This window comes from Pongo pygmaeus, chromosome 10 (assembly GCF_028885625.2).
Source record: "Pongo pygmaeus isolate AG05252 chromosome 10, NHGRI_mPonPyg2-v2.0_pri, whole genome shotgun sequence".
Lineage (NCBI taxonomy): Eukaryota > Metazoa > Chordata > Mammalia > Primates > Hominidae > Pongo > Pongo pygmaeus.
This window is the reverse complement of record NC_072383.2, coordinates 38,406,925-38,432,850: the sequence shown is the minus strand read 5'-3', so window position 1 is coordinate 38,432,850 and position 25,926 is coordinate 38,406,925. Positions and strand designations below refer to the sequence as shown.

Below are 25,926 nucleotides of genomic sequence, written 5' to 3'. Positions count from 1 at the left end.
GTAGAATGTAACACTTTTCAATTCTTAAAATATAGCCATTTAACCCTCTTTAAATCACATAAACTAATTCTCCACATTCTCCAACATATATAATTTTGTCTCTTTCTTACTCTTAAAGCATAACATAAATGCTTTAAGGTCATCATTATAACAAAGATTAAGTTCTATGCCCTTCATTTAAAGTAAAAAGGAAGGCATTAGAACCAAGGGCACATATATACTGACATAATACACATCAATTGTATTAAAATTAAGGGGGAGATCATACCTAAAGCCCAATTAATATTAATTGATTAATATTTCTACCAAAATCCTCAGGGCTAGCCATTTTAGAAGGATTTAGCAGTACAACAGTTAATATAAGGAGAACCACAAAAAGCTTTTTTGCCTGCTTTTTGGTCTCATGAAAAACAAAGATGATATAAAATGTGATTATAGTAATAGAACTTTCAGTGCAGACACATGGAATCACTGGGGTGTTAATAAGATGAAACTTAAAACACATACCATAAAATTCCTCTGGTAATGAATATTCTCTTTGTTAAAATCGATCACATAGCCATTGAAGGACCAAACAAATGTGAGATCCAAGGCAGGATCAAACGACGCAGCGCACTGCATGGTGGCGTTTTCTCCAACTGTGATATCGGCATTAATTGGGGCCAATATAATTCGCGTAGGATCTATATATTTTTAAAAGTAAAGCACAATTCAAGAAGATATAAGACACCATATTATCTGGTATATTAAAATAATAACCAATATATTTTTATTTGTGCAAAATAATAAGATGTTTTCACATCCAAATTCCAAGAACAATATCATCAAGCAAGAAACTTGCCTGAAATTCTTTTGATGAAGAAACTTACAAATACATTGACTGTTTAGATGCTTAGTGCTGAATCATGTTTTTTTAATACATTAGAAATTAAGCACCCTCAAACATTAACTTACCTGTGATAACAAGGGTTCCAGTGCTATTAGCTTTCCCTCTGTTATTTTCTGCAAAGCATGTATAGATACCTCCATCATTCCTTGTAATGTTATTGATTTCCAAGCTACCATCTTCCCAAATGAGTATTCTAGTGAAATAAAAATATATATAATTCACAAACCTGATTTAGTAAAATACATTATTATGTCTTAGATTACAAACACTAATATTTTTCAATTATTACATTCTATATAAATCATACGACCACAGACATTTTTGTAAGTTGAAAAATTATAGCATTTAGTTATAATATTTTTTCTCATCACTGACATTTTGTTTTGGAAATCCACTTTCATCTTTTTCTTGAACCATTGCCGTAGCCTTCTAACTGACCTTCCACTATGGGACAGGCTGAAATCAGTCATAGGCCTGAAAGAAATGAGCCCAGGTCTCCCAGAAATGTAACCTCAGGACTTCAATTCAGACTAGGAGGTGAGGACAGATTGCCATTTCCATGGCTACAGAGAAATATAAACATATTTTATTTTTAGAAACTTTAAAAAATATTTTAAAACCTCCTTAGTAACAACTTCTGGAACAAATTAATATTTAGGAAATTCTTCTTTGAACAGAAACTAAGTCTTTCATACTACACATATTTCCCTGCCTGTCAGCCTCTTCCCCAGTGGATGGAGACTAAAAACTCACTAAGTTTTATTGTATAGAAACTCACACTTAGATTAAATATTGAATTGCCTGTCATTGGATTTTTTCCTTTCTTCAAATAGATTATTTTCAAAACTAAATTGTCTTTGAAAGTTTGCACAAAACATGCAAACATATATCCATTTTAAGGGCAAAGTCTGATAAAAGAAACAAAACTATCTACCTTACTGATAAAAATCTTCATATAAGAAAATAACAAAATTTCCACTAACATTATAGTCCAGGATTTCCTTTCCTTTCTTAAACAATCCAGTCCTGACTTGAAGCTCATTTCAGAATACTTTTTGTTGTTGAAGGAGAAATGAAGTATCAAAATAATATAATGATAAAAGTAATTATTTAAGATCATGGAAGCTCTGAGAATATGCCTGTCTCCAACTCTGAGGAGTGTAATTTATTCTCTGTCCCAGACGCTGTACTCAGAAATCCATCACTGTGTTTATTCAAAGCCACACATTCCACAGGCTGTTCTCAGCCAATGACTGATCATGGGAGGAATTTTAAACCAGGCCTGCTCCTGGAAGACAGCAAACTCCTCTGATATGCATTTTTGACTGGAAGACTCTCCAGTGGCATGGGATACTCTCTTAGAAGTGCAGTGCAGTCCAAGTCATTTCAACACAATCTTTTTTCCTTCCTTCCCTCTGTCCTTCATCTGGGATCAGACTTGTATCTCAGTAAAATACTTTTCCAAGCCTCCACCAGCTTCCTCTCTATTTTCCCTCCCATGCATTGCCATTAATTAATTTCTTACACAGCTAATCTTCCTGGCGTCAGCTTCTTGGAGGACACATATTAACACAGTACCAATATTAATGGGTCACACTTTTTCTCACTACGCTCTAGTATAATTCCTCAGCCAAGTTCCCACATCCCTCTCATTTAATTATTTTTCAAGAAACACAACAAAAATTATAATGAAGTAGCAGTGGAAAAAACAAGGATGATTCTTTCTTAAATCACGCTAATATTTTTAGCTTACGTCAGTTTTCAATGGATCTTTTACCATCTTTAAAGGGTATACATAATTCCATGTGTCATTCATCTCATTTATACTTTCAGGTACTTTGCCCTTGAGATTAAAATTACTTTTTAATAAAAATATTTAGAAAACCTCATTTTTTTGTAATAATTCTCCTTATTCTTAAAGTAATATAGACTAAACTCTCAAGATCTTATCCTTATTCCCAGATACTATGATATAGATCAGCTGTCAGACAAACTAGGAACAATCTGGTTTTTAACCAATTGGTCACTTATTGTTGCCAAAATTACTCCAGAATAACCTCTGGAGTAGAAAAGACTAATGAAGATCCCTTCCTGTAAGTGGTTTAAATAAAAGTGACCTTAGAGCTAACAGCAATCCATTTAATTTAAATTAGCAACTAACTAAATTCTGCTAATTACAAAGAAATTCTGCTGCAGAAAATATATCATTTGAGCCAAAAATAAAATCATAAAATGAGAACCTAATTACTATTTATCAAGATACGTAGCTTCTCCCAAATATCATATAAACCACTCTTCAGGCACTAACCAGATACAGAAATAACTTAGTTACGTGGAAATGGTTTTTATAATTATATTCAGAAGAATAAGATTATTTGTATGCTTAAAGACCAATATTTAGTTAGTCCTTGGGTATTCTTTTTCAAAATAGACACCAAAATTTTTTTGTTTAGCTTTTTAGACATCTTATTTTATAATTCAAATATATTTGCATATGAATACTATATCTACTATCAAATGGTATTTACGCTGAGATAGTAATGGGTTAAAGTACTAAGTAAAAATTAGATTTATAGACTCTTTCATCAAGGAAATAATTCAATTTGATTTCAAAGGCTTTAAAAATATCATAACACAATCAAAATTATAAAATTTCAGGAGCTAGACCTTTCTCTTCTTTTTTTGAACACATATTGATATTTAGGAAAAACAAGTCCATGAAACATAGTTCTGGGAAATCCTTGGTTGAAGAGGTCCATGACATGGGTCTTTATCAGAATCAGAAAAAGATTTTATTATCACGGAGGAGAACTAATCGTTTGTCCAATGGGGAATGCCCTGCTCTAGGCTGTGGAAGGAGTAAGCACCTACACATGTAGCTGCCCTTTGATCATGGTCTCTGCATTGCTCATTGTCTGACCGTTAATGTTTCAGCAGCAAATTGAACAAATGGACTTTTCCTTTAACACTCCTTGTAGTATCATTTTGTTAAAATCTTAACAACCCTGAGGTCAAACATATTAATTTTAAAAGTCAATGTGTTCAGGGAAGCCCCTGATGTCCCTGCCCTCTTGCCCCATTCCATAAACAGCCGTGCCTGTGCTCATCCTAATAAGAGGGCTGTGTTGGCATATTCTCAATTTATATCAATGTTTTACAACTTCAAGTTCTAGTTTAGATAGCATGAATATATTTTTTCAGAAGGTCACTTTAACTTTACCAAGCTTTAGACACATCAAAATATGGATGATAATTCCCATGTTACTTTATTGGGTTACTGTGAAGAAAATAATGTATTTTCTACACGTGAGTAATAATAGTCTTTCAAATGACAAAAGTGATCCTTGTCCTCCCTTGTTTAAGACTTTAAACAGATTTATATTACTCTTAGATGAAGCCCAAGCCCCTTAGCATAGAAAACTTTGTCATTTATGATCTGGCTTACTATGTCTCATCTCTTAAAAGTCTCCTCCATTTTCCTCTAAAGACAAATCACACTGATTTCAGTTTCTGCAATTTCTTACACATTCTAAACTCCTCACCGTAGGGCCTTTGTGCATGCTGCCCTCACATTCACATACACCCTCACATACACCCTCACATACACCCTCAAGCCAACCCCCGCATCCCATCCCCCCCATTTCCCATCCTGGCTTTCTCCTCCTCATAATTTTTGCACTCAATATTACTTCTTCTAGGAAACATATAAACTATTCAGTGTGGCTTTTATACAAATAATCTATATAAGTTGTATGCTGCTTTTTCATTTTGTCCCCAAACCACCAAAACATTGGTAGATGGTCCACTTATAAGGAAGATGATGATAACATCTTGTTCATTTTGAGATAGGAAGAGATTATTTGCACTTTGAAATCACCTTTTTATTTTTCTACAAAAATATTTAATAGGCTAACTGCACAAAATTCAGTTGAATATGAATGGATATAGATGCCTATACTGGGGGAAAAATATGTTAGAGAGATCTTATTTCCCATTGTTTATTAGCTGTGTGACACTGGGCAATTTATAACAACAAGACAACAAAAAAACACCTCTGAGCTTCAATTTTCTAAATTCCTTATACATTATAGAGTCCTGTTAATTGAACCTTCATTATAATAGATACTGACGGGGATAGGTATTTCTTTCCATCTTAGAACTACAGGATCTTCTGTGGAAAAAAAAAAAATTCAGAGCAAAAAACATTTTCATTATTAACATATAAACAAGTCTTTTATAAAATAAACTTTTTCAAACAGATTTTGCAATTGGATTTCTAGTTTCAGCACTGACCTGCTACTATTGACAAGCCACTCTGTCCCTTTACTCCATGAAAACTTTGGTTTCGGTGCAGCTTTAGGTTTGCATTCAATTATCACCCTTCCACCTTTAGCGGCCAGGATCTTTTTCTTCATAGGATTCATTTCAAAAGTTGGAGCCAACGCTAAAAAGAAAACAAATTGTTATTTTTCTCTTTCTGTTTGTAAAGCCTAAACATTGCTTCTGTGTTGTAGAATCTTTTATTCTCCTTTAATAGTTAATAGAAAGGATTAATCTCAGTAAACATGATCAGCTGTCACCAATAGGCATTCTAAACCTAATGCTTTGTAACTTTTATTTAATAAATTTGACTTATAAAATTCACCCAATTCAAATGTACAATTCTTGATGATAACTGAATTGATTATTAGAAACTTTAATTAGAATCCAGGCATGGGTGGCTCACACCTATAATCCCAGCAGTTTCAGAGGCTGAGGTGGGCAGATGGCTTACCCAGGAGTTTGAGAGCAGACTGGGTAACACGGCAAAACTCCATCTCTACCTAAAATACAAAAAAATTAGCTGGGCATGTTGGTGCATGCCTGTAGTCCCAGCTATCCAGGAGGCTAAGGTGGAGGATCACCTGAACCTAGAAGTTCAAGGCTGCAGTGAGCCGTGATCGCCTCACTGCACTGCAGGCTGGGCAACACTGTGAGACCCTGTCTCAATAAATAAATAACTTTAATTTCAATCAAATGTTTTATACACATTTACCTTAAAATTAACACTGAATTCAGTTGCTTTGACTCAATTCCACAAGGAAAGTAAAGTGAAAGCCTGGAAAAAATTGACCAGCATTATACACACTGACATATGGTCCTAGTCAATCCTCTAAACCACATGTTGAATGAACTATTCCCAGTTTATAAATGAGAAAATTGAAATCTATTAGGATTATCTAATTCGGCAAAGGTGCCACAGGTAGTAATAAGTGAGAGTCACATTTGAATCTAGGTCCTTCTGTTTCCAAAGCATGTACTTTTCATTAAACAATGCAGTCTCTCCTTCTTTATACAACTACTGAGCATCATCTGTATGCAAACACTCTGCAAAATGCCAAAATAATCGGAGTCCTGCTTTCAGGACCTATCTATAAACAGCTATGGGAATAATGGATCTAATCAACTAATTAAGGAGTACATGATCATTTGTAGTTCATTGTTACCTCCAAGTACAGAGCAATAATTATCAGAACAGAATATAGAGTCTTAAAAAAGGTTACTCCATTGATGACATGCTCTGACTTTCCTCAGCATCCCCACATTTAATCCACTGCTCACTCTCCTCTTCCCTTGGCAGACTCCAAGCAGATTTCATCTATATGTTTCAACACATTACAATCATCCATAACTATGTACTTTCTGGAGGCTTTTCTAGGCCTAAGCATATCTTCATCTGGGTTTTGACTCTTCATCCTCTGGTCTGGTCATTCTCAAAATTATCTTTGTATTAAAATCATCTGGGGATCTTTTTAAAGTGTCCATTCAGTAGGTCTGGGGTGAGCCTGGGATTCTGCACTTCTATTGTGCTCCTAGGTATGGCCACTGCTGCTGATGCTCTGAAGAAGACTTTTTTTGTGGCAAAGATTCATTCTATTCCATTGTTTCATTAGTCTGAATTATGATAATTGGCAATAAATAAATCAGTAAGCAACCAACCTATGTTGTACACCTAACACAGTACTGGGTATTTTGTGTAGGCTCAACAAACATTTTGTGTGATATGACATATTGCTTTAACAATGTTTAACAGAAATTAGAAATGATACTGACCCAAGATCTTCAACTCAGCATTTGCATAAATGGCTCCATATGTGTTTTCAGCTATGCACTGATACATTCCAGCATTTTCAAAAGTCACGTCATACAGTCTTAATTCCCCTTTATGATACTGAAAAGAATAAAATTGAAACATATTCTCAATGAACTTTAATAGAAATACTTTCACTTAGGTCTGGGTTTTGTTGTCTTTTAATTTAGATACATTATGTTCATCTGCCCCCACTGTTATCTAAGATGAACTGAGTGGGATTTTCATGGCATGGGAAAGGAAAACCCACTTACCATGCCCAAAGGTTCTTGTTCTATTCATCCCACAGAGCTGAGAGTCCACCTTTTCCCCTCTTGGACCAGCTGGGAGATTACAGTGGGAAGGTAGAGAAGAATCCCACTGCTGCTACTTGTCCCCAGGGCCAAAGGTAGGACTTAGAGCTTCACTCTTACCTCTGTCTCTGTGGGGTACAGGAAAATAGTGGCAAGAAAAAGAGGACAATATCAGGTATTGGAGATGGATGAGTAGGAAGAGGGTGGAAAAGTGGAACAAAGGAAAAAATAAGGAGAGAGAGAGAGAGAAGGTAGAGTAAGATTACAGAAAGTTGTTTAAACTGAAAGAAGATACTTTATGTTCAGTTTTTGTTTGTCTTTTTTAGGAAGCTTTTATATTTCAGGGCCCAAGTACCCTTTCTCTATTGTCTCTCCTGCTAAATTTATCCCAGGACTACCCTGAAACACTGCTTGAACAGGGACTCAGGAACAGCAAAGCACTTGAACATACATACCGCATATCCATTTTTCAACCATCGGATTGTAGGGATGGGCTTTCCTGTGGCCACACAAGGCCAGTAGAGATCACTGCCTATGTCCACCTCTGTGTCATTGATGTGTTCTACCCACTCAGGGAATGCTAAAAAGTAAGGAATATTGTACATGTTAACTGAAAGTCTCAAGATCCGTCACAATCGCCAGAGTATAAATATTACATTTAGTTAACCTAATTCTGCAGAATACATCAAATAGTGTAGGTATCCTGAATTCAGTAATAGGCCTTGTCTTTGCATAGGTTTAACCTATGCAAATCCTGTATTATTACAGCAGGAGGTAACTATAACTCGGCCATTATTTTTCCATTTGTAAATCATGTTTTGTTGAAAAGCTGAGTTATAATTATTACTAAAATAACTGATTTTTTTCTGCTCATAACATAAACCTTTCAAGTCTGTCAAAATGATAATTGAGGTTTTAAAGAATTACATCTCAATTCAATATGACACCATCTCTTAACATTTTGGATAAAGACTCAGATTTTTTTCCCACTCTCTCAGGTATACATTATCTTCATTTTGATGGAACTTTCAGCTAGTGGCCACTGTAACATCTTACTTTGGTGCTAGAAAAATGACTTGGACACCTAAATATACTCTTTCCATATTAGAAACTATATACAGTAGCCATGATTGGTGAAATCCATGCATTGGTAAAATTGATCTCAGTCTCATTCTTTAGTCTCATCTACTTGATAGCTAAAGAAACAGCCATAAAAATGAGAAAATGCTAAAAATTTTCCAAAGAAAAAAATATTTCTAGGGAACAAGCAAATAAACAATTTGACAGTCTTTTTGATTATTTCAGTTATCTAGTCAAAATAAATGCAGATAAATAATATAAAATAAAAAGGAAGTAGGAAAAAAGAATCCTGAGTGGAGAATAATATTTAATTTTCTTTGAAACTGGGAACTTGTGTTAATTTTATGGCAAAAGCAATATATGCATCTTATAAAAAACATTTAACAAGTAATAAAATACTAGAAATTTAAAAACTAGAAAACATTTTTATCTCACCAAATACCATCAACATTATACATTATAATGTATACATTATACATGTAGTCATATGTACACCTGTATATTTTAAAGCACATATAATCTTATTTAGTACATGTTTTCACTCATCATTATATTTGTAACATAGGGAGATATTTTTTAAACTATTGGTGGATATGTTCATTGTAATGGAGAAAGGTTTTATTTTGTATACAATCTTAGCAATACATAATACAGGAATATCAGCACCCTTCCTGTCTTGGCCTCACAAAGACAACACAGACATTTGCTATTACATCATGTAATGAATAATTGAATTGGCTTGACACATTCTATATATGGCTTAATTATGTAATCTTCTAGTGATGTGATCAGACCTAAAGATAATATTTAGTATGCTACATTAGTAAAGAATAAATAATATTTCTCTTAAATTACCTTCTGTAAATATGTGCTCTGTCACCTTGGTTCTTCTAAGGCTTTAGATATTAGACAGTTCCAAATTCTACTCTGTTGAGAACCTGGAGTGTAGTTTTCTTAATATGTTGAATAAAAACAGGTCTATAAGCTTTAGAAACCTAGTGAAAGTGGTGGATTTATTTCAAAAGTTTAAAGGATCTTACCTAGTATTTTCTTCCTTTTAGGAGGCCATTTCATGCACACTTGATATGTATCGCATTAACATTACTGTGGCATTGGACATACAAGTCTGAAGTTCAGGGTAAATGTTTGGGTTAGAGCATTCAGGGTACAGAGTGTGTCTAAAGCCACGATCACGAGTGGGATCATAAAGGGAGTGACTGAAATGGAGATGGGGTTCACAGATGGAACCCTGATCTACCAATGTTAGAAAAGTATGGAGTTGAAAGGCAATGGAGAATGAAAGATTATACAAGGAAATTAATAACAAAGTGGGTTGCAGACACGAAGCACAGAAAGTGAATCATGAAGAAGGGAGGGACCAACTGAGGCAACCACTGCTGTTAGATCAAACAGAGCACAACTGAGAATTGATCATTAGCTTTAGCAATATGGAAGTCTGTGGTCATGAAAAGAAAGGTTTCTGTGGAGAGGCAGAGATGCAAATCATGTTGGAGTGCATTTAAGAGAGAAGAAAAACTGGAGATGGAGACAACACTTTTAGAGAGTATGGGTGAATCTGTCAAATTTTTTATTCCTTTTTGGGAGAGACAGGAGAAAGTGAAATGGGACAGTAGCCAGAGTTAAAAACGAATAATCTTGTGGAAGCCCTCGATGTTTATTCACTTGTGACCTGCAAGGTTCATGTTGTGGAACATTATAGAGATTATGTCAGTCTGGAAAGTTTCCAGTGTGGCCTGAAAAAAAATCTCTCTTCCCAAATATAAGTTTATTTTAATGTGTGAAAATCAAAGGCTTGTGCCAAGATAATTGTGTCAAAAAAAAAAAAAATGATTCCTTAGACCAATGGTTCTCAAAGTGTGATTCCAGCACCAATATTATCAGCATCCTTTGGGAATTTGTTAAAAATACAAATTCATGAGCCCCTAACCGACCTCTGAATAAAAAATTCTGAGAGTTTGGCCCAGCAATCTGTGGTTTAATAAGCCCTCCATGTGATTTTGATGCATGCTTAAGTTTGCAAACCACTGACTTAAACTAAGTCATAACACATAGCTTCTTCTATAAATAAAAAGATACTGAAAAAAGACAGTGATAAAATGAGTAAACAAACTATATTAAGTGTATATTCTGAAAATTACCAATAACACTTCTATCAATCCATTGCTATTACCTATGGTTCAATTGGTAATAAGTTCGTAACTTCTATAACTCATAGTTGTGACTTCATTAGACATATGAGAAATATTTAATCTTTCTCCATGATGTGACATGCATCACTGTTTTTAAAACTATTAATCATTATATAGTAGTTTTTCATGTATGGAAATGGCTCTAAATAAGATATTGATGAAATTTATACAAAATTAAAATAATGTATCTACCTTGAACATAAATTCTTGCTTGATGTTTATCCTTTCCTCTAATGTTCTCAGCCTCACATTCATAGATGCCTTCATCTTCTAGCTGAATATTGAAGATCTTAAGAACAGCCCCAGAGGTGCTAATCTCAGCAGTGCTTGGCATTGGTTCTAGAACCTTCCGCCATCGGATATCCGGAACAGGACTTTAAATAGAAGATAAAAGTGCTAAAGTTTCACACACTTAAAAGACAATTACTCTATGTTTATAGCTAAACAATTATTTATTTCCTAAAATGGTGCTATTTCTATATATATTAATAAAAGTGTCAGTATACTTACTTTCCAAGTGCAAAACATTCTAAGGTCACATTTTGGCCCATCAATGCATATACATCCTTGAACTGAACTACAATATCAGCAGGATATGGTTTTGTTGTTCCTAATATTAAGAGAAACACAAATATCCACTAATTATTAGGCACAATAGTAGTTATTCTTAAACACGGTAATTCTATAGGATTAGAGCTGCTCCAACATGGAAGCTTTTCTCTGTACAGGTACAGGTCATATCATAATGGATAGACTTGTTTGTTTATGCACAGTATGAATATAGTTTAACTTCTCAGTATTTTCAATAATATTGGCTCGTTCTGACAGCTGCATAACCATTGTGACTCAATTTAATAAAAAAATTCCTGTCTTTAGTGAGCAACAGATATCTGTCAAACATTGTGATCAGTGCTGCATGGAACTCAGAAAGGCAGAGAAAGAAAATGAGGGAGAAGGAAAGAGAGGAAGGAGAAGAGAGTAGAAAAGAAAGATGCAAGGCAAGAAACTAAGGAGAAAAGAAGACATGCCCACAGAGATAAAGGCAAAGGGAAACAAATTGAAAAGGTGAGGAGAGAGGGAAGGAAGGAAAACATTTATTCAGACAACACAGCGCTCTTCAAACTAGACACTTTATTTCATTTATTTAGCACATCAGTCCTGAAAGATGTATTAATCCTTCAGGCTTACAGAAAAAATCAGGCTCAGAAAGGTGAAAGGCATTGTTTAGGATCACAAATTGAGTGTGTACCTCACACTGTAAAATGCTGAAGAGACAAATAAATAAATAATGATATATAAGCCAAATCAAAATGGGTACTTCGAAAGAGTGACTGATGAGGAGGGTAGTTAGAAGTAGGTAAGGGCTATAGGACTCTGAGGCAAATATGGCATTTAAATTGGACCAGTTTAGGTTGAGCAAACAGCATATTACGACAAAGCTCCAGGAGTGTGCAAGGAATTTTAAAAGGTCTAGGAACTCAAATGATGCTGAAGTATATGAGCTTGAACCCACAATCTAGAAGGACTGAAAAAATAATATTAAAGATTTTGAGACAAATTTTCTCAATAGGTAACGTATTACTCTGTTCTCATGCTGCTAATAAAGACATATCTGAAACTAGGTAATTTATAAAGGAAAGAGATTTAATTGACTCACAGTTCCGCATAACTGGGTAGGCCTCATAATTGTGGTGGAAGATTAAGGAAGAGCAAAGGGAAATCTTACATGGCGGTGGGCAAGAGACAGCATGTGCAGGGGAACTCCCCTTTATACAACCATCAGATCTCATGAGACTTATTCCTTACCACAAGAACAGTATGGGGGAGACAGCCCCCCATGATTCAATTATCTCCACCTGGCCCCACCCTTGACAAGTGAAGATTATTACAGTTCGAGGTGAGATTGGGGTGAGGACACAGCCAACTCGTATCAGGTAACTACCATTGGGACTTGGTAGGAGAAGTAACATGGATCTTATCTTTGGTTTAAGTAGAAGACCTTGTTGGCATTTTTAAAGGATGGAGCATGGAGAGGAGAAATATAGAAGACAGTCTCAGAGGTCCAAAAAAGGCTGTTTCAATACTTCAGGCAAAACAGGTGAGGGCCAACACTAGGGCATAGTTACAGTGAAAACAGAAAGGAAACAGTAAATATAAATTGTATTTTAGAGGCAGAATCAACAGGACGGCTCCTTGGATCAATGTTTCTCAAGGTGTAGATTAAAGGCTCAATCATCAGAATCACCTAGGATACTGGTTCAACTTGTGGATTCCTGGGTCACATTCCAGGCCTGCTGAACCAGTATCTCTGGGTCCTGCATTATTCCCAAAACTCCCCAGGTGCTTACCTACTAATTAAGAACCACTGGGTTAGCTGTCCTGAAGATCAGAGGAAGTTGGGATTTGATAATAAATAATGCTACCTTGAGTTATTAGAAATAAAATTGTATTGCTAAATAAGCTAAAGAAAAGGAGAAGGTTTTGGAGAGAAGTAACGTGTATTTGTGGCACTTCGAGCTTAACATCTTTGAGAGCTTTCTGGGGGACACATCCAGGATATAGGAAGAATTGAGATCTAAACACAAGAAAAGTTTCAGAGATGTGAACTTGAAGTTTCTTGCAAAGGTATACTGTTGAAAATGTGTAAGTGGGTGAGAATACCTAGGAAAAGATTAGAGAAAAATATAAGAAGGAAGAATATTTTGTGAAGAATATTCTATGAAATTTGTCAGAGGCAGAAGGGAGATGAAGAGTTCAGGAAATTAAGTGAAGAAAGAAAAGTTCATGAAAGGCAGAAGAGGCAGTGTCAAAGTTCAAACAGAATAAGGACTTCAAAGTGTCCTTTGGATTTAGCAAATAGGAATTCATAATAATTCAAAATTGCATTGAATACAAGAGAATATGCAGAGATAATGAGGTAGAGTAGAATCTGAAGATTCAGGAAAGAAGAAAATAAGTGTTGTAGTGAAGTTTCTAATTGGAACAAATGGAATGTGAACCAGAACAACTGGAGAACCTAGCTTGAGCGAGGGGAGAAATATTTCTGCTATGGAGACAAAAAGTAAGAAAATAAATAGACGTGCTGAACTGCAAGTATATTTCTGGGGAAGAGTAGAAAGAAAATCAAGAGAATTTTTACATGATGGCTCCTTTTCAGTCTGTGAAGTAGGGAGTGAGATTATCTCTTAAAACTGAGAAAAGAAAAATGAGCCAGAAAGTCAACAGTATTTTTTGAATACCAATTATGTGAGTGTTGTCTTGCAGAGAAAAATAAAAATGGAACCTCAATGGTATTATGGCATTTTTCCCATCATCACACTGTACTTAGGGGTAAAGGCAGGAGCCAAACCTAAATCTGTTAATCTGATGCTGGTATGCTCTCATGAGCTTGAATTTGCTGATATTAATGTAGCAGAAGGACTTGGATAGAAATAATGTAAAGTAAGCAAGTATACTGTGATTTGATTCTCTTAAGCAGGAGTGCTTTTTAAAGGGGAAGCAGTTCAATTGGAGCCTGGGGAAAGGCCAATCAGATTGTCAGTGGTCATCTGCCATGGTGCTACCAGGGTAGCACCCCATGCTGATTATGTAGATTAGAAAAGACCATTTATTTACTTATTTCTATCATATAAATAGTTCCTTAAAAATACCAAAAAAATCAAAATGACTTAAAAAAATTCTACAATTACTATTGTTTGTTTTGATCTACCAATCATTTGATTTCCTCATGAGCTTACTAAGAAGTAGGAATGGCCACAAAACAAAAAGTAGATGTCAGTAATTTCCGCTGTAACCAATACGCCAGAACTGGACTAAGGTATCAGGCCCCTGTGTATTTCCCGAGCTAGAGGCAACTCATCCGAACTCAACCTTCTTACAGCAATTTTATTAGCTGAATCTTCTCAACGCAAAAAGCTTAGGACCAAGCCTTTGGCCCCTTCAACGTGCATCCCCTTTTATATTGTCCTTCCTGAAAAGCCAGCTAGTTTTCACTGGATATTTCTTTTCATTACGGTAAGTATACCATATGTAGACAACCTTGCAAAAACAGAGTGTAACAAATAAAATACTTACGTTCAGGTATTGGAATGAGTGGGATGAATTTGCTGAACACGCTCTTTGTAATAGAAGGACTGGAAACAAAGCAGGAATAATTGCCTTTGTCAGAAGCCTCAACATTTGCAATGTAGAGATTGCCATTTGTCTGAGACACAAATCGCCGTTTATCCATTGTGATAAATACAGGAAATTCATTTAGAAGCCAGCGATAGCTAAGATCATCTAGGAGAAAATATTGTTTTCTAAATATTCAGTGCTTCTCCCAAAGTTGTTACATGATTTAATAGAGGCTAGTAACAACCTATCACTTAATCTAATAAAGGCTCTTATATTCTTGCTTTCATTTCATTGATGGGCTAAGTGAAACTCGAAGAGGTTACATAACTTGCTTAGAATTTCATGACTATTAAGAAGAAATAGGATTTTGAATCCACGTCTGATAACTCGAAAGCCATGATTAATCTGCCATGCTGCATTTTATAAATATAATTAAGATTACTTACCATATTACTGCTTTATCTTTGTGTGTGTGTGTGTGTGTGTGTGTGTGTGTGTGTGTGTGTGCATACACCTATTTTAAATTGTAGAGTTAGAAATGAGCTTACATAACCTATTGTGGTCACATTAAAAAGAGAAAACCACAGAAACAGGGAAAAGTATGGTACTGGTTTAATTAAATATTAGGAGATGTATCATATGGTAACTCTTACCCACATGAAATTCCTTTGGCTGAACACACTAACTAGTTAAATGGAAAACTGAATTTCCTCCTTAATTTGCTGCATTTCCTACAATTTTCTATTCCTTCTTTCCTCTCTGTTTTGATGAATGACTCCCCAGGAGTCATTCAACAAATACACAAGAGGAGACAACGGGCAATGCATACCTTTAGGTCAAAAAATTATGATTCCCTTCAAAACATCTTAATCACATAAAGACAATTTCTACTGGGACGAATGTAAGTGGGAATCTCTCTAGGTCAGATTAGATAGGATTTTAGGTGTAAAATGGTGAAAAACCAAGAACTTGCAGCACTCAGGCTTCTCTTAAAGATGAATAATCATGACAAACAGCTATTTTGCTTTGGGGAACTCAACGTGGCTAGCAAAGCTTTCAAAAAGAGTGTGAAAGCACAATGACTATGAAAAACTAAAAGAGATGCACATTATATAAGCTTCACATAATTGGGAATAATAACCTGGGCATTATATTTAGCTTAGCTATGTAATTTTCTCCAGCAAAATACAACATCAAGACAGGCAGTGAATATGATGATATTCTTTTGGTTTTCAACATTGATTTTTTTTAAATTATAGAAGCAGCAGCATATATTTATTATTGAAGAAACAATACAGTTAAAAAGAGGCAGAAAATTAGACTACCATAATTAGCCTCTAACTGAGAATTATGGTTAACATATATTTCTAGGCACTTATATCTGTGAATAATTGAATTCTTTTAATTTGTTTTCTTTTTGCTGATTTAGGGTCACAGGATAATTAGTATAGGAAAATATTTAAGGAGCTGCTTAAATTTCTTAAATGAGGGCTCCTGGGATAAATAAAGAAGTATCACATTCAGAAAGGAGTATTAAGCAGTCTTTCATCCAAGCTGATATGTATAGTACATTTAAAAGAAGACTTTGATCTTTTCTGATTCTGAAATAATATTTCCTATTCTCAGCTGAGATGTAAATCCAAATTTTGTAAGGATTTCTGTTAAAAATTAAATTCCCACTCCCTCTGCCCCACCACCAAAGCCAAAAATGTCAAGAAAGTGTGTATTTCCTTACAGAGAAAGGACTTTTGTAACTGTAGAATGTATGAAAGATACTGCCCACAAAATGCATTTAGAGTAATCTGAATCCACTGTGGTTATGTGAATACAGAGACCTGAATTTTAATTCTCAGTATGACTTTTATCAGGCCAATTAGTCACTCTATTACTCAGTTTCTCTAAAATGTAAGACATTTTCCTGTGCCCCATTCATAAGAGATGTATGAAAAGGAATGAAAGAAGTGATGGTACTTGATCCTTATAAGGGATAAATGCTGAATCCGAGAAGTTATGGTCATGATGTTGTATGAACATAAGTCTTGGACTACAGAACAATTGGTCTGACTGACTGAATGCCCAATGTATATTCTCTAATTTATTTATTTTGCAAAACCTGAGTACTTTCCAAGTGCTGCTAAACAAGATAGATGTGGCCTTTGGATTTGTGGGACTTGCAATATAATTAATCTAAATTTATTTAACAAATCTTACTTATTTTTAAAGCCATTCACTTGGACAAAACAATAATTGCAATTTGTTAGAATCTGTCAGCAATCATTAGAACAAAGGTAGGAATGGCTCTTGCCATTTTTAAATGGGGGATCCAAGGCCTAATAGGGTGAAGTGACTTGCCTGAGGTCATACAGCAAAGGGGAGGCAGAACTGATGTTCTCACCTCCTTCCCCACCCACCATCACCAAAATAAGCTGTACCAACACTGGAGCAATAGCCACCCTGACTCTCCGACTTACGGATGAGACGTGATTTTGTCAATCAAGAGCTAAGCCCTGATCTAGTTCTTTCGAGGGCTCAACAGACCATCTTCTTTGTGTCTTTCCTAGCCCCACACAGATGATAAAATCAACCATCTTTGCAAAAGCCATCTGTTTTCCTCAGATTATAGACTGGATTAAACAATAAATAACCATAAAATTATTTTTTCAGTAAGTGCCAGCACATGCCTAAGAAATATTGCTTTTATCGGTAGATATATGACACTTCTTGCTTTTGCCCCAGAAGTCTAGGTAATCACATTGCAGTCCCATGGTTTTGAAAACAACTTATTGAATGATGAATCATAAATTGGTATTCCATCACCCCCGACATCTACACACATATAGAACTGCCACCTTGATTTCCACTTGGAAGCTTAACAGATGCTTCACATTTAACATGTCCACACCTATTCCTTCAGCTGAAGTAATGGCAACTTCATTCTTTTAGGAGCTCACGGCAAAAACTTTTATGCCACCCTCAACTCTTGTATTTATCTTATATACCACAGAAAGTCAACAAGCAAATCCTCTTGGCTTTTCCTTCAAAATATACCTAGAATTTAACCAAAATATACCTGGATTTCTATATAGAATTTAGTATATTCTGTTTTATCTAGAATATGCTTGGATTTATCTTCCCACCTCCACTGCCGCCACTCTGGCCCATCATATGCTACTTAACTATTACAATACCTCCAAACTGATCTCCTGTTTCCACCTTTGTCCTCCCCAGGTCCTTTCTTAAAGCAGTAACCAGAGTCACCTTTCTATAACTTAAGTCATATCATGTGTCTCCTCTGCTTAAAGCCCTCCAATGTAAATCGCATTCAAAGTAAAAGCCAAAGTATTAATAATTGCTATGGATCATAAGGTCCTCCATAATGCAGCTCTTGTACCTCTCTTATTTCATTTCTTACTACCCTCTGCCTTATTCACTGTATGACAGCCACCCTGGCTTCCTTGGTCTTCCATAGTCTGACCTCAGCATCTGCCTGGCATGCTCTTCTCTCGGATACTCATATTGTTAGCTCCTTTACTTCCTTCAGGTGTTTATTCCAACTTTCCTTCTAGTGATGCTCCTCCTAAGTTCAGTCATCCCCTCAATACTTACTCTCCCCACTTCCCTGCATTATATCTATCTATCTATCTATCTATCTATCTATCTATCTATCTATCTATCTATATAGATCTCCTTATTTAGCAATATCTAACATGCCATGTCTTTTAGCCATTTATCTTATTAATGTCTGACTCTCCCAGTGGAAGACCTCTGAAGGCTGGTAGCTTTTCCTGTTTTGCTCCACTGAGGCATTTCTGTGGCATACATTGTGCCTGCTGTATAACAAATACTCATAAAAGATTTTCTGAGTCAATGGGTGATGCAGTGAAGTCCATCCAGTATTGAATATGGTCAAATGTAGTCACTAGATAGTTTTGGTCATTACTTTGTGGGAAATGCTATGAAAATGGTAGGTTTTTAAAAAATATATATATATATGTAGTTTCAATGGTTCCTTAAGAAAAAGGTTTTTCTATTGAAAGGGTGTTAGAAAATTTTGAATTTTATATGTACCTCCTGCATTTATCAAGCAATCATCTTTCTCCTATTGTGGAGAAAATCACCAATATTTGATATGTAAACAACCACAACTATATATATATATATATATATATACACACACACACACAATTTCATGTGGAATATATAATGTATAATTTTGTGTGAAATATATGTGTGTGTATATGTACACACACACACATCAGATTGATGTATCCCACACAAAATCCTGTATGGAGTTTAAAAGCCTGTTACGTTTCATTCTCTATGGAAATGTTTAAAGTCAAATTTAAGGCACAATATTAGAACTACAAGAATAGAAACATGATTTTTAAATTGTGAAAAGAGGTATTTATATATTGTCTCAAACAGATATTTGATAAATAAATGAAAATTGGTGAAAGTATATGAGGAATTCGTCTTTTAATTAGCACTTTGGTGGCCTTTGTCTTAGCCATATAAAATTACAGAAAACATAGATTCAAAGTTGAATTTCATAACAGATGACACTTAATTTAGCCCCATTTATAAGGTAGATGATTATTCTTGCTGATTGGTATTCCTAAGGAGATTAATAATTTATTACGTCTTTATCCCTTCTAGGGTTTAGTTACATACAGTTCACAGTATTTCACAGATACTAACTTGTTAAGAAAATGATTAATTATACATCCTTTATTGGTACTGTTCTATTTCAGGAATATTTTCTAGAAAATCTAACAGAATTTCCCTGTGGAATAGGAACTTTAATGATGACATAATACTATATATATATATGTTTATAAACTGAAATGATTAGAGATTCTTGGGACTAGAGCCAGGTGACTGAGCTGAGAAAGGAAGTGTCCATAACAATTAGTGACACATTACAAGGTATGCAAATATTCAGTCTCATTTAATTAATAATGAGCCATGATTATTAGTAATGTAGCATTATTACTAAGAAAATGGAAACTTGTCCATTTTGTTTCATAGATGCTAATAGTCAGAGAGGAATTAAGTTTACCTGGAAAATGGTATGGAGGGTCACAGAGAAGCACCATTCCTTTCCCTTCTTTTACTCTGACCTCAGGACGTTCCTCAGGTGGGAAAGGATCAAGATCTAATTACAAAAGAAAAAAAGGGAAACATTCACTCTCTGGTCAATAGAAAGAGAGATATTCATCAATTTTACCTTTCAGCAAATAACTCATTTGTGAGATACAGCACTTCTCAGTGGTTTGGTGAAACCTAGTAAAGTCAGCTCCTCGTTCTTACATTGCTGAGATTTTGTATACACTATTAAAAAGTTCTGTTATGAGCTCAAAGTCTATGGATATTGGGAGCAGCCTGCATAAGAATTCTGACAACCCTGAAAATCACAAATATCCTGAAGACTTTTGTTTCAGACTTAGGGAGAATCTCAGTCAGGGTATCTGGAAATACAATGAAATCAGACAAACCAGGGACCTACCAAAGAAAGTAAGTAAGAAGGAATGACTTAGAGGAATGGACTCATTTGAAGGGTATTTCTCTTCCTGAGGGAGGACTTGGATATCAGGAAGGAATAAGGGTGAAAGGCAGGACCCTCATTAGGGAACGTGAAAGTGACCAATCTCTTGCTCCTTCTCAAATTCTGGGTTTGCTTCAGTTCTTATTTTCTTTACTCTTTTCTATGTATTTGGAATTTACATTTCACTTGATTCCTTGATATTCTTCCAGTTCTTCATTTGTTTTACTGATACTCATTCTATTTTTTTCTGCCGCTCTTCCTGTTCCTTACCTGTGATCAGCACCCAAATTGTAACATTGAATTGTTACTTTTCTCAGTATAAAGTGTATACCTCTGAAAATTCATCTATTCTAAGTGTTACTTTTTTGCAGAGGACTTTTCAAATCTACTTCTCTAGGCCTGGTGTCTTACTTGAATGCCATCTCTATCCTCAATAGCTTACTTGACATTTCAACTTGGATAACTCAATATCACGATAACCTCTGCATGTGAAGCAACCCTTTAAATGCTTCCTGCCATCCTTGAAATTGGTTTTTCTTGCTCCCATCCCATTATTAATGAGAACAGAATGTTTCTACCCTCTGACTAGACATAGCTTGGAAAAAAAAAAGTACAGTCTTCTTTCCTTTTGTGCAATGCAACCTGTTAATTCTTTCCTTATGGTTAATGTATGTTATTTAATTTCCACTCTCACCACACTAATTTAATCTTATTTTTCTTCCTGGACCTCTCTCATTCCCTCCTGATAAACCCTACCATGAAGGACTTCTTAAAACATTGTTTTCATCCTATAATTCATTTTGCAGAAGATTTAAGTGCTGACTTAAATCACATACTGGAGCTCACCTGGTCCAACTCATCTCCTAGTGTAAAATTTTCTTTCAAAACAACCTCTAATTTTTAGCTTAGCACAGTTTTTCATTATTAGCCCTAATTAAAAGAAATGTTTCATATAATTTAAATTTAAAATAAATTAACTAAAACATAATTAAATTTATTCCTACTATTAGAAATTAAATATTAGGGAATACAATATTGTCATATTGGGTTGATCTTTGAAGAGTCACAGCCATTATGTTGCAATATGTGACATTTTCTTCCCCCAAAAGCCAATTTTCACCCCCTTAGGGGTGATAGTGCCCCTTTGATAATACATGGCTTGGTGCTTCCATTGATGCCTTTTTTTTTTAGGCAGAGTCTTGCTCTGTCATCAGACTGGAGTGCAGTGGCACAATCTCGGCTTACTTCAACCTTCGCCTCCTGGGTTCAAGCAATTCTCCTGCCTCAGCCTCCCGAGTAGCTGGGATTACAGGCACACGCCACAACGCCCAGCTAATTTTTGTATTTTAAGTAGAGACAGAATTTCACCATGTTGGCCAGGATGGTCTCGATCTCCTGACCTCATGATCCACCAGCCTCAGCCTCCCAAAGTGCTGGGATTACAGGCATGAGCCACCGCGCCCAGCCTGATGTTAATTTTTAAAGAGTCATTCAAGATCCTCAGATGCTGGCCTTCCTTTATTTGACAACATCATCTTTCACTGTTTCAAGTGCATTCATAGTATGCCTTGTGGTGCTTTGTTGTCTCCATTACACAATTAGGGTCCACTCATCTTGTAAGATCCACCTCATTTATGATGCCTTCCTCTCACTATCCTTTCTTGATTGTTCTTCTTGCTGAACTCACCTGAACATGCTTGCCCTTTTTTAAAAGTTACAGTTTACTTACATCCAAAGCTCAGGGTTGCTTCAGTGCTTCTGACCATCCCGTAGTTATTGGATGCTAAACAGTAGTAGATTCCAGCATCTTTCTGTTTGTCAGGGTTGTTGATAACAAGGTTTCCTCCTACCATACTATATCGATCACTTGTGAGATCAACGTCCCCATTATTCATTCTCCATCTATGAGAAAAAGACACAAAGGTCATATCACAGGTCATGAGACCTAGAAACTCTATGGAGCTAACACAGTTCTAAAATAATTTGGGTACAGCTCCACGTGAAGTCAGACAATTAAGAATATGATTCAGGTGGTATTTCTTTGCACTCTATAATTCTGAGTCTCTAGGACCATAATTTGTAATTTAGCTCCAGTACAGACAAGGAAACATCAAAGTACATGACGTATTTTGTCTTTTTTTTGTGAGGTATCTCAAGTGACAAATCTTTTGCTGAGTTTTTCTCCATAAATTGATTTCTTGGGATGTAATTGATAGCCATCTATGCACCAGTTAGATTCATACATATGCAGATATACTGTCTAAAATATTAAAAGCATTGTTCTACCATAAATAAAATATAAAATATCAATATCTGACTCTAAATTTCAAAGTAATTTTTCAATAAAACAAACTAACTGACATTGGGTTCTGCTCTATAAGTGACATATTCTGACCACTAGAGGTCAGTCACGCAATTTGAAAATGATAAAAGTCAGTTGGGTTTTTAAAAATGTATTCCGAGCCACAAATATACAAGTAAAACTGGATTTTCCTCAGCCTAGAGTTAGTGGTCACTTATGTCTTTTCTCATTACTCTAAGATTACTTTTAATAAAGTAAAAAAGAGGAACAATTCTTTTTCTCCCCAACCACATAATATCATAACAATATAAGACATGCTGCAGATAATCAGAGCATTAACTGATAGGGATAGTGTTATAAATAGACTGGAAACAGGGATCTAACTTTCTGATGTGATGATGAAAAGAATGCATGTAGAAAATAGTTCTCAACTAAGAGAACCAACTGTATAATTTTATAATCATTCTTTATCAGGGTTTATCTTTTAAAGTTCCATGTCCTCAGGACATCTGTCTTCTCCAGTTCTGTCTGTTAGTGTATGGATAACCAGGCCAAACTCAAAGTGGGAATTTCAGTGCTGGGTGCAACCTGAGAGAGGCAGTTGGTGACTTACTGGCAAAGCAAAGCTTTGCTTTTTATTGTGCCTGTGGGGTGGGGGGATGGGGGCAGCAAGGAGAAGCATAGCCTTTTCCATGTTTCTAGAACATTATCTGAGAGCAGCCCTTTCTTTTGGTTGCCTCTGTTCCAGCCTAGAGACTGATTTGCTAAGGTCCCTTGTGTGAATGTTAACAATAGAGTGTCACAGAATAAGTGTCACTGAAAGAGCTTTTGGGATTCTATCAATCTATCCAGATAGATAAATAATGAAAAAATTGCATACCTCATTGGAAGTCATAAAAACTGTGTTTCATTCTTGGATGTGTGATTTACTAGTTCTTGAGCAAGCAAATTTACTTATTCAGGATTCAGCTTCCTCTCCTGTAAAATTTTCTTGGATTGGATCTCCTCTACAGATCCTATTAGTTCTACTATTCCATGTCAATGACAAATAGGCTCTCATTATATATGGCTTAAGGGTGGAAATAAGTCTAGTGCATCAAATATTTTGAGAACAAGTGTGTTATTTATAATTTATAAAATACCTACTTATATCATATTTCCATGTATGAAATTGAAACAATAAAAATAATTTCAATGGGATGGTGATTTTGTATCTAAATTCACATTTTATCTTAAGAATAATTTTGTAATTATAGCCAAAGGCAGGAAAAAACTGAGTACTGTTAGAATCAAATGGGTGGAAGGGGATATTCTCTTTTATAAGAACTTTTTATAATAATAGAAAGTTACTTTTGTATCCAGGAAAAAATATTAAAATTAACTTTGTTGAGTGACAACTTTCAATTAAGTCAGGTGACATTAACACACTAGAGCCCCCAATTTCTCCATCAGTCACTTGTTTTGTCTTCATGGAACCATTGCACAGGTGAAACTTAAATCCACTGGCATTTGGTTGATTTTTGCATCTCATTCTTTGCATCAGATGAGAAACTGTTAGTATACTTTCTGACCCAACTGAAGCAGGAAAACTCACTGTTGCTTTTTATAAAGTTGTTTTTGATAGCATACATATGTAACCCAGAAAAATAGTAAGAGGTATGTTTATATAGATTTTCCTATAGGTAGAGACATTTAAGAAATTTGCTGTGTTGGGTGGAATATAGATATGAGACTGTTGAAAAATATGGTGCTTTCTACAGTTATTTGTGCAAGATCTTTAAATGTACTTAATATAAAAATTTATCCATATCTGTAGGTATGAGTTATCCAGGCCAGTACATAACAAAAACATTTTATCCTCAAATCTGTATATTTAAATTATGCATAATTTTATGTAACCATTCATAGGCCTAAAAACATGATTTCCATTATACAATTTATAAGTGGATAATGTCAAATGCCAGTAACATTATCTGTGCCAAAAATAGTAAGAGAATTATTTGCATATATTTAAGAAAATCTGCTATTTGAGCATTAGACAACTTTTTAAATAGTTTGTATGCCAATATTTTTGTTAATGTCCATGGAATTTGCAGAAAGCACTATATTACATCTGTACAAGTTCATAGATGCTGATCTGTGATCATTACTCTGACACTCCACTCTGAAAAAAGAAGTGAGGTAAATTACTTGTAAACCGGGAAAGGGCTGGCTCGTGCCCTACAGTTGAGTGAGACTTTTCCTTCCAGTGATTCCTCTGGATAAATGGTATTGATTGGCTGCTCTTCAAAAATTGGTCCAAATCCTTTGTCTTCCTCAGAAACTACAAGAAATATAAAATTGTTTTACATTGTACTGCTTTATAAGTCAAAGAAAATTTGAGAACATTGAAAAAAAATTACTTGAAAAAAATCAGAAACAGAATCTCCATTTTAATTCAAAACAAAGATATTTGCCTCCATAATATGGAGCCAAACATCAGGTTCTTCACTTAAAATTATTTTCTGTGCATCTCCTGTCATTTCTCCAAATGTACCATGTGTTGCCAAACTTAACTACTTTCCACTTCCCCAAACAAGCTGTGCTTTCATGCCCCTGAGCTTCTGCATATGCTTTTGGTTTTCCTAGAATCATCATTCTACTTTTCTTGTGTTATCAAAATTTGCATGATCCTTTGGTGACCTAGCCATAGTTAGTTCCATCAGGAAGCCAAAACCTCTCATCTCTCCTGGCTTGTACTGGTCCTGTTTTGAGTTCCTGTAGCTCCCCATAAAGGTTATGGTACTTAATACACTTGCTATGATTCTTGGTACAACTTTGTGTTCTGCTAGATTGCAAATGCTTGAGAACAGGTGGCTACGTCTTTCATCTGTGTACCTCATTCTCCTGGGTTGTCTGGAAAACAAAAGGAGCCTAATGATTTTTGAACAAGAGTCTGAATGTGAAGGAGAGCTTCTTGATGTTGAGAAAATGAGTCTGTTTTCTGAGCCAGTTTTTGTTGATTTTTTTCTAAACATGCGACTAGCATTGGCACTCAGCACCATCTAGAACAATCAATCAATAAATTACATGGATATTGGATCTGAACAACTGGTTTAAAATTTATCACAAACAGCCGTGTTGAGAAGCAGTTATTCCTGGTGGTCTATTCTCCCTGGAAGGGAAGAGTGACACCTCACAGCAGGATGAGGAGAAGAGAATCATTCACATGCCACCACTGCGGCAGCATTTACAGAGCACAGTGCAAAGCCATATGCCTCAAATGAATTAATAATCATCTGTGTGGCTAGAAAGAACGAATATTCTTATAGGTCACTGGAATGTCTCTGCCCAATCTAAGCCATGATTCACTCCTCCAGTT

The 25,926-nt window shown here is 35.3% G+C and overlaps 1 protein-coding gene across 4 annotated transcripts in view; it reads right to left on the bottom strand.

Annotated features, from left to right (window-relative positions):
* CNTN1 (contactin 1) overlaps nucleotides 1-25,926 on the bottom strand; it is a 382,939-nt gene that overhangs the window by 127,137 nt on the left and 229,876 nt on the right. For all 4 annotated transcript variants that reach the window (XM_054444281.2, XM_054444282.2, XM_063672631.1 and 1 more), the window contains exons 4-14: nucleotides 24,756-24,888; nucleotides 21,993-22,165; nucleotides 19,778-19,873; nucleotides 14,677-14,883; nucleotides 11,113-11,212; nucleotides 10,795-10,976; nucleotides 7,768-7,892; nucleotides 6,983-7,100; nucleotides 5,183-5,333; nucleotides 955-1,082; nucleotides 508-683 (exon numbers count right to left, since the gene is read on the bottom strand). In XM_054444281.2, coding sequence (XP_054300256.1) covers nucleotides 508-683; nucleotides 955-1,082; nucleotides 5,183-5,333; nucleotides 6,983-7,100; nucleotides 7,768-7,892; nucleotides 10,795-10,976; nucleotides 11,113-11,212; nucleotides 14,677-14,883; nucleotides 19,778-19,873; nucleotides 21,993-22,165; nucleotides 24,756-24,888 — 1,589 coding nt within the window. The remainder of the gene's footprint in view (nucleotides 1-507; nucleotides 684-954; nucleotides 1,083-5,182; nucleotides 5,334-6,982; nucleotides 7,101-7,767; nucleotides 7,893-10,794; nucleotides 10,977-11,112; nucleotides 11,213-14,676; nucleotides 14,884-19,777; nucleotides 19,874-21,992; nucleotides 22,166-24,755; nucleotides 24,889-25,926) is intronic.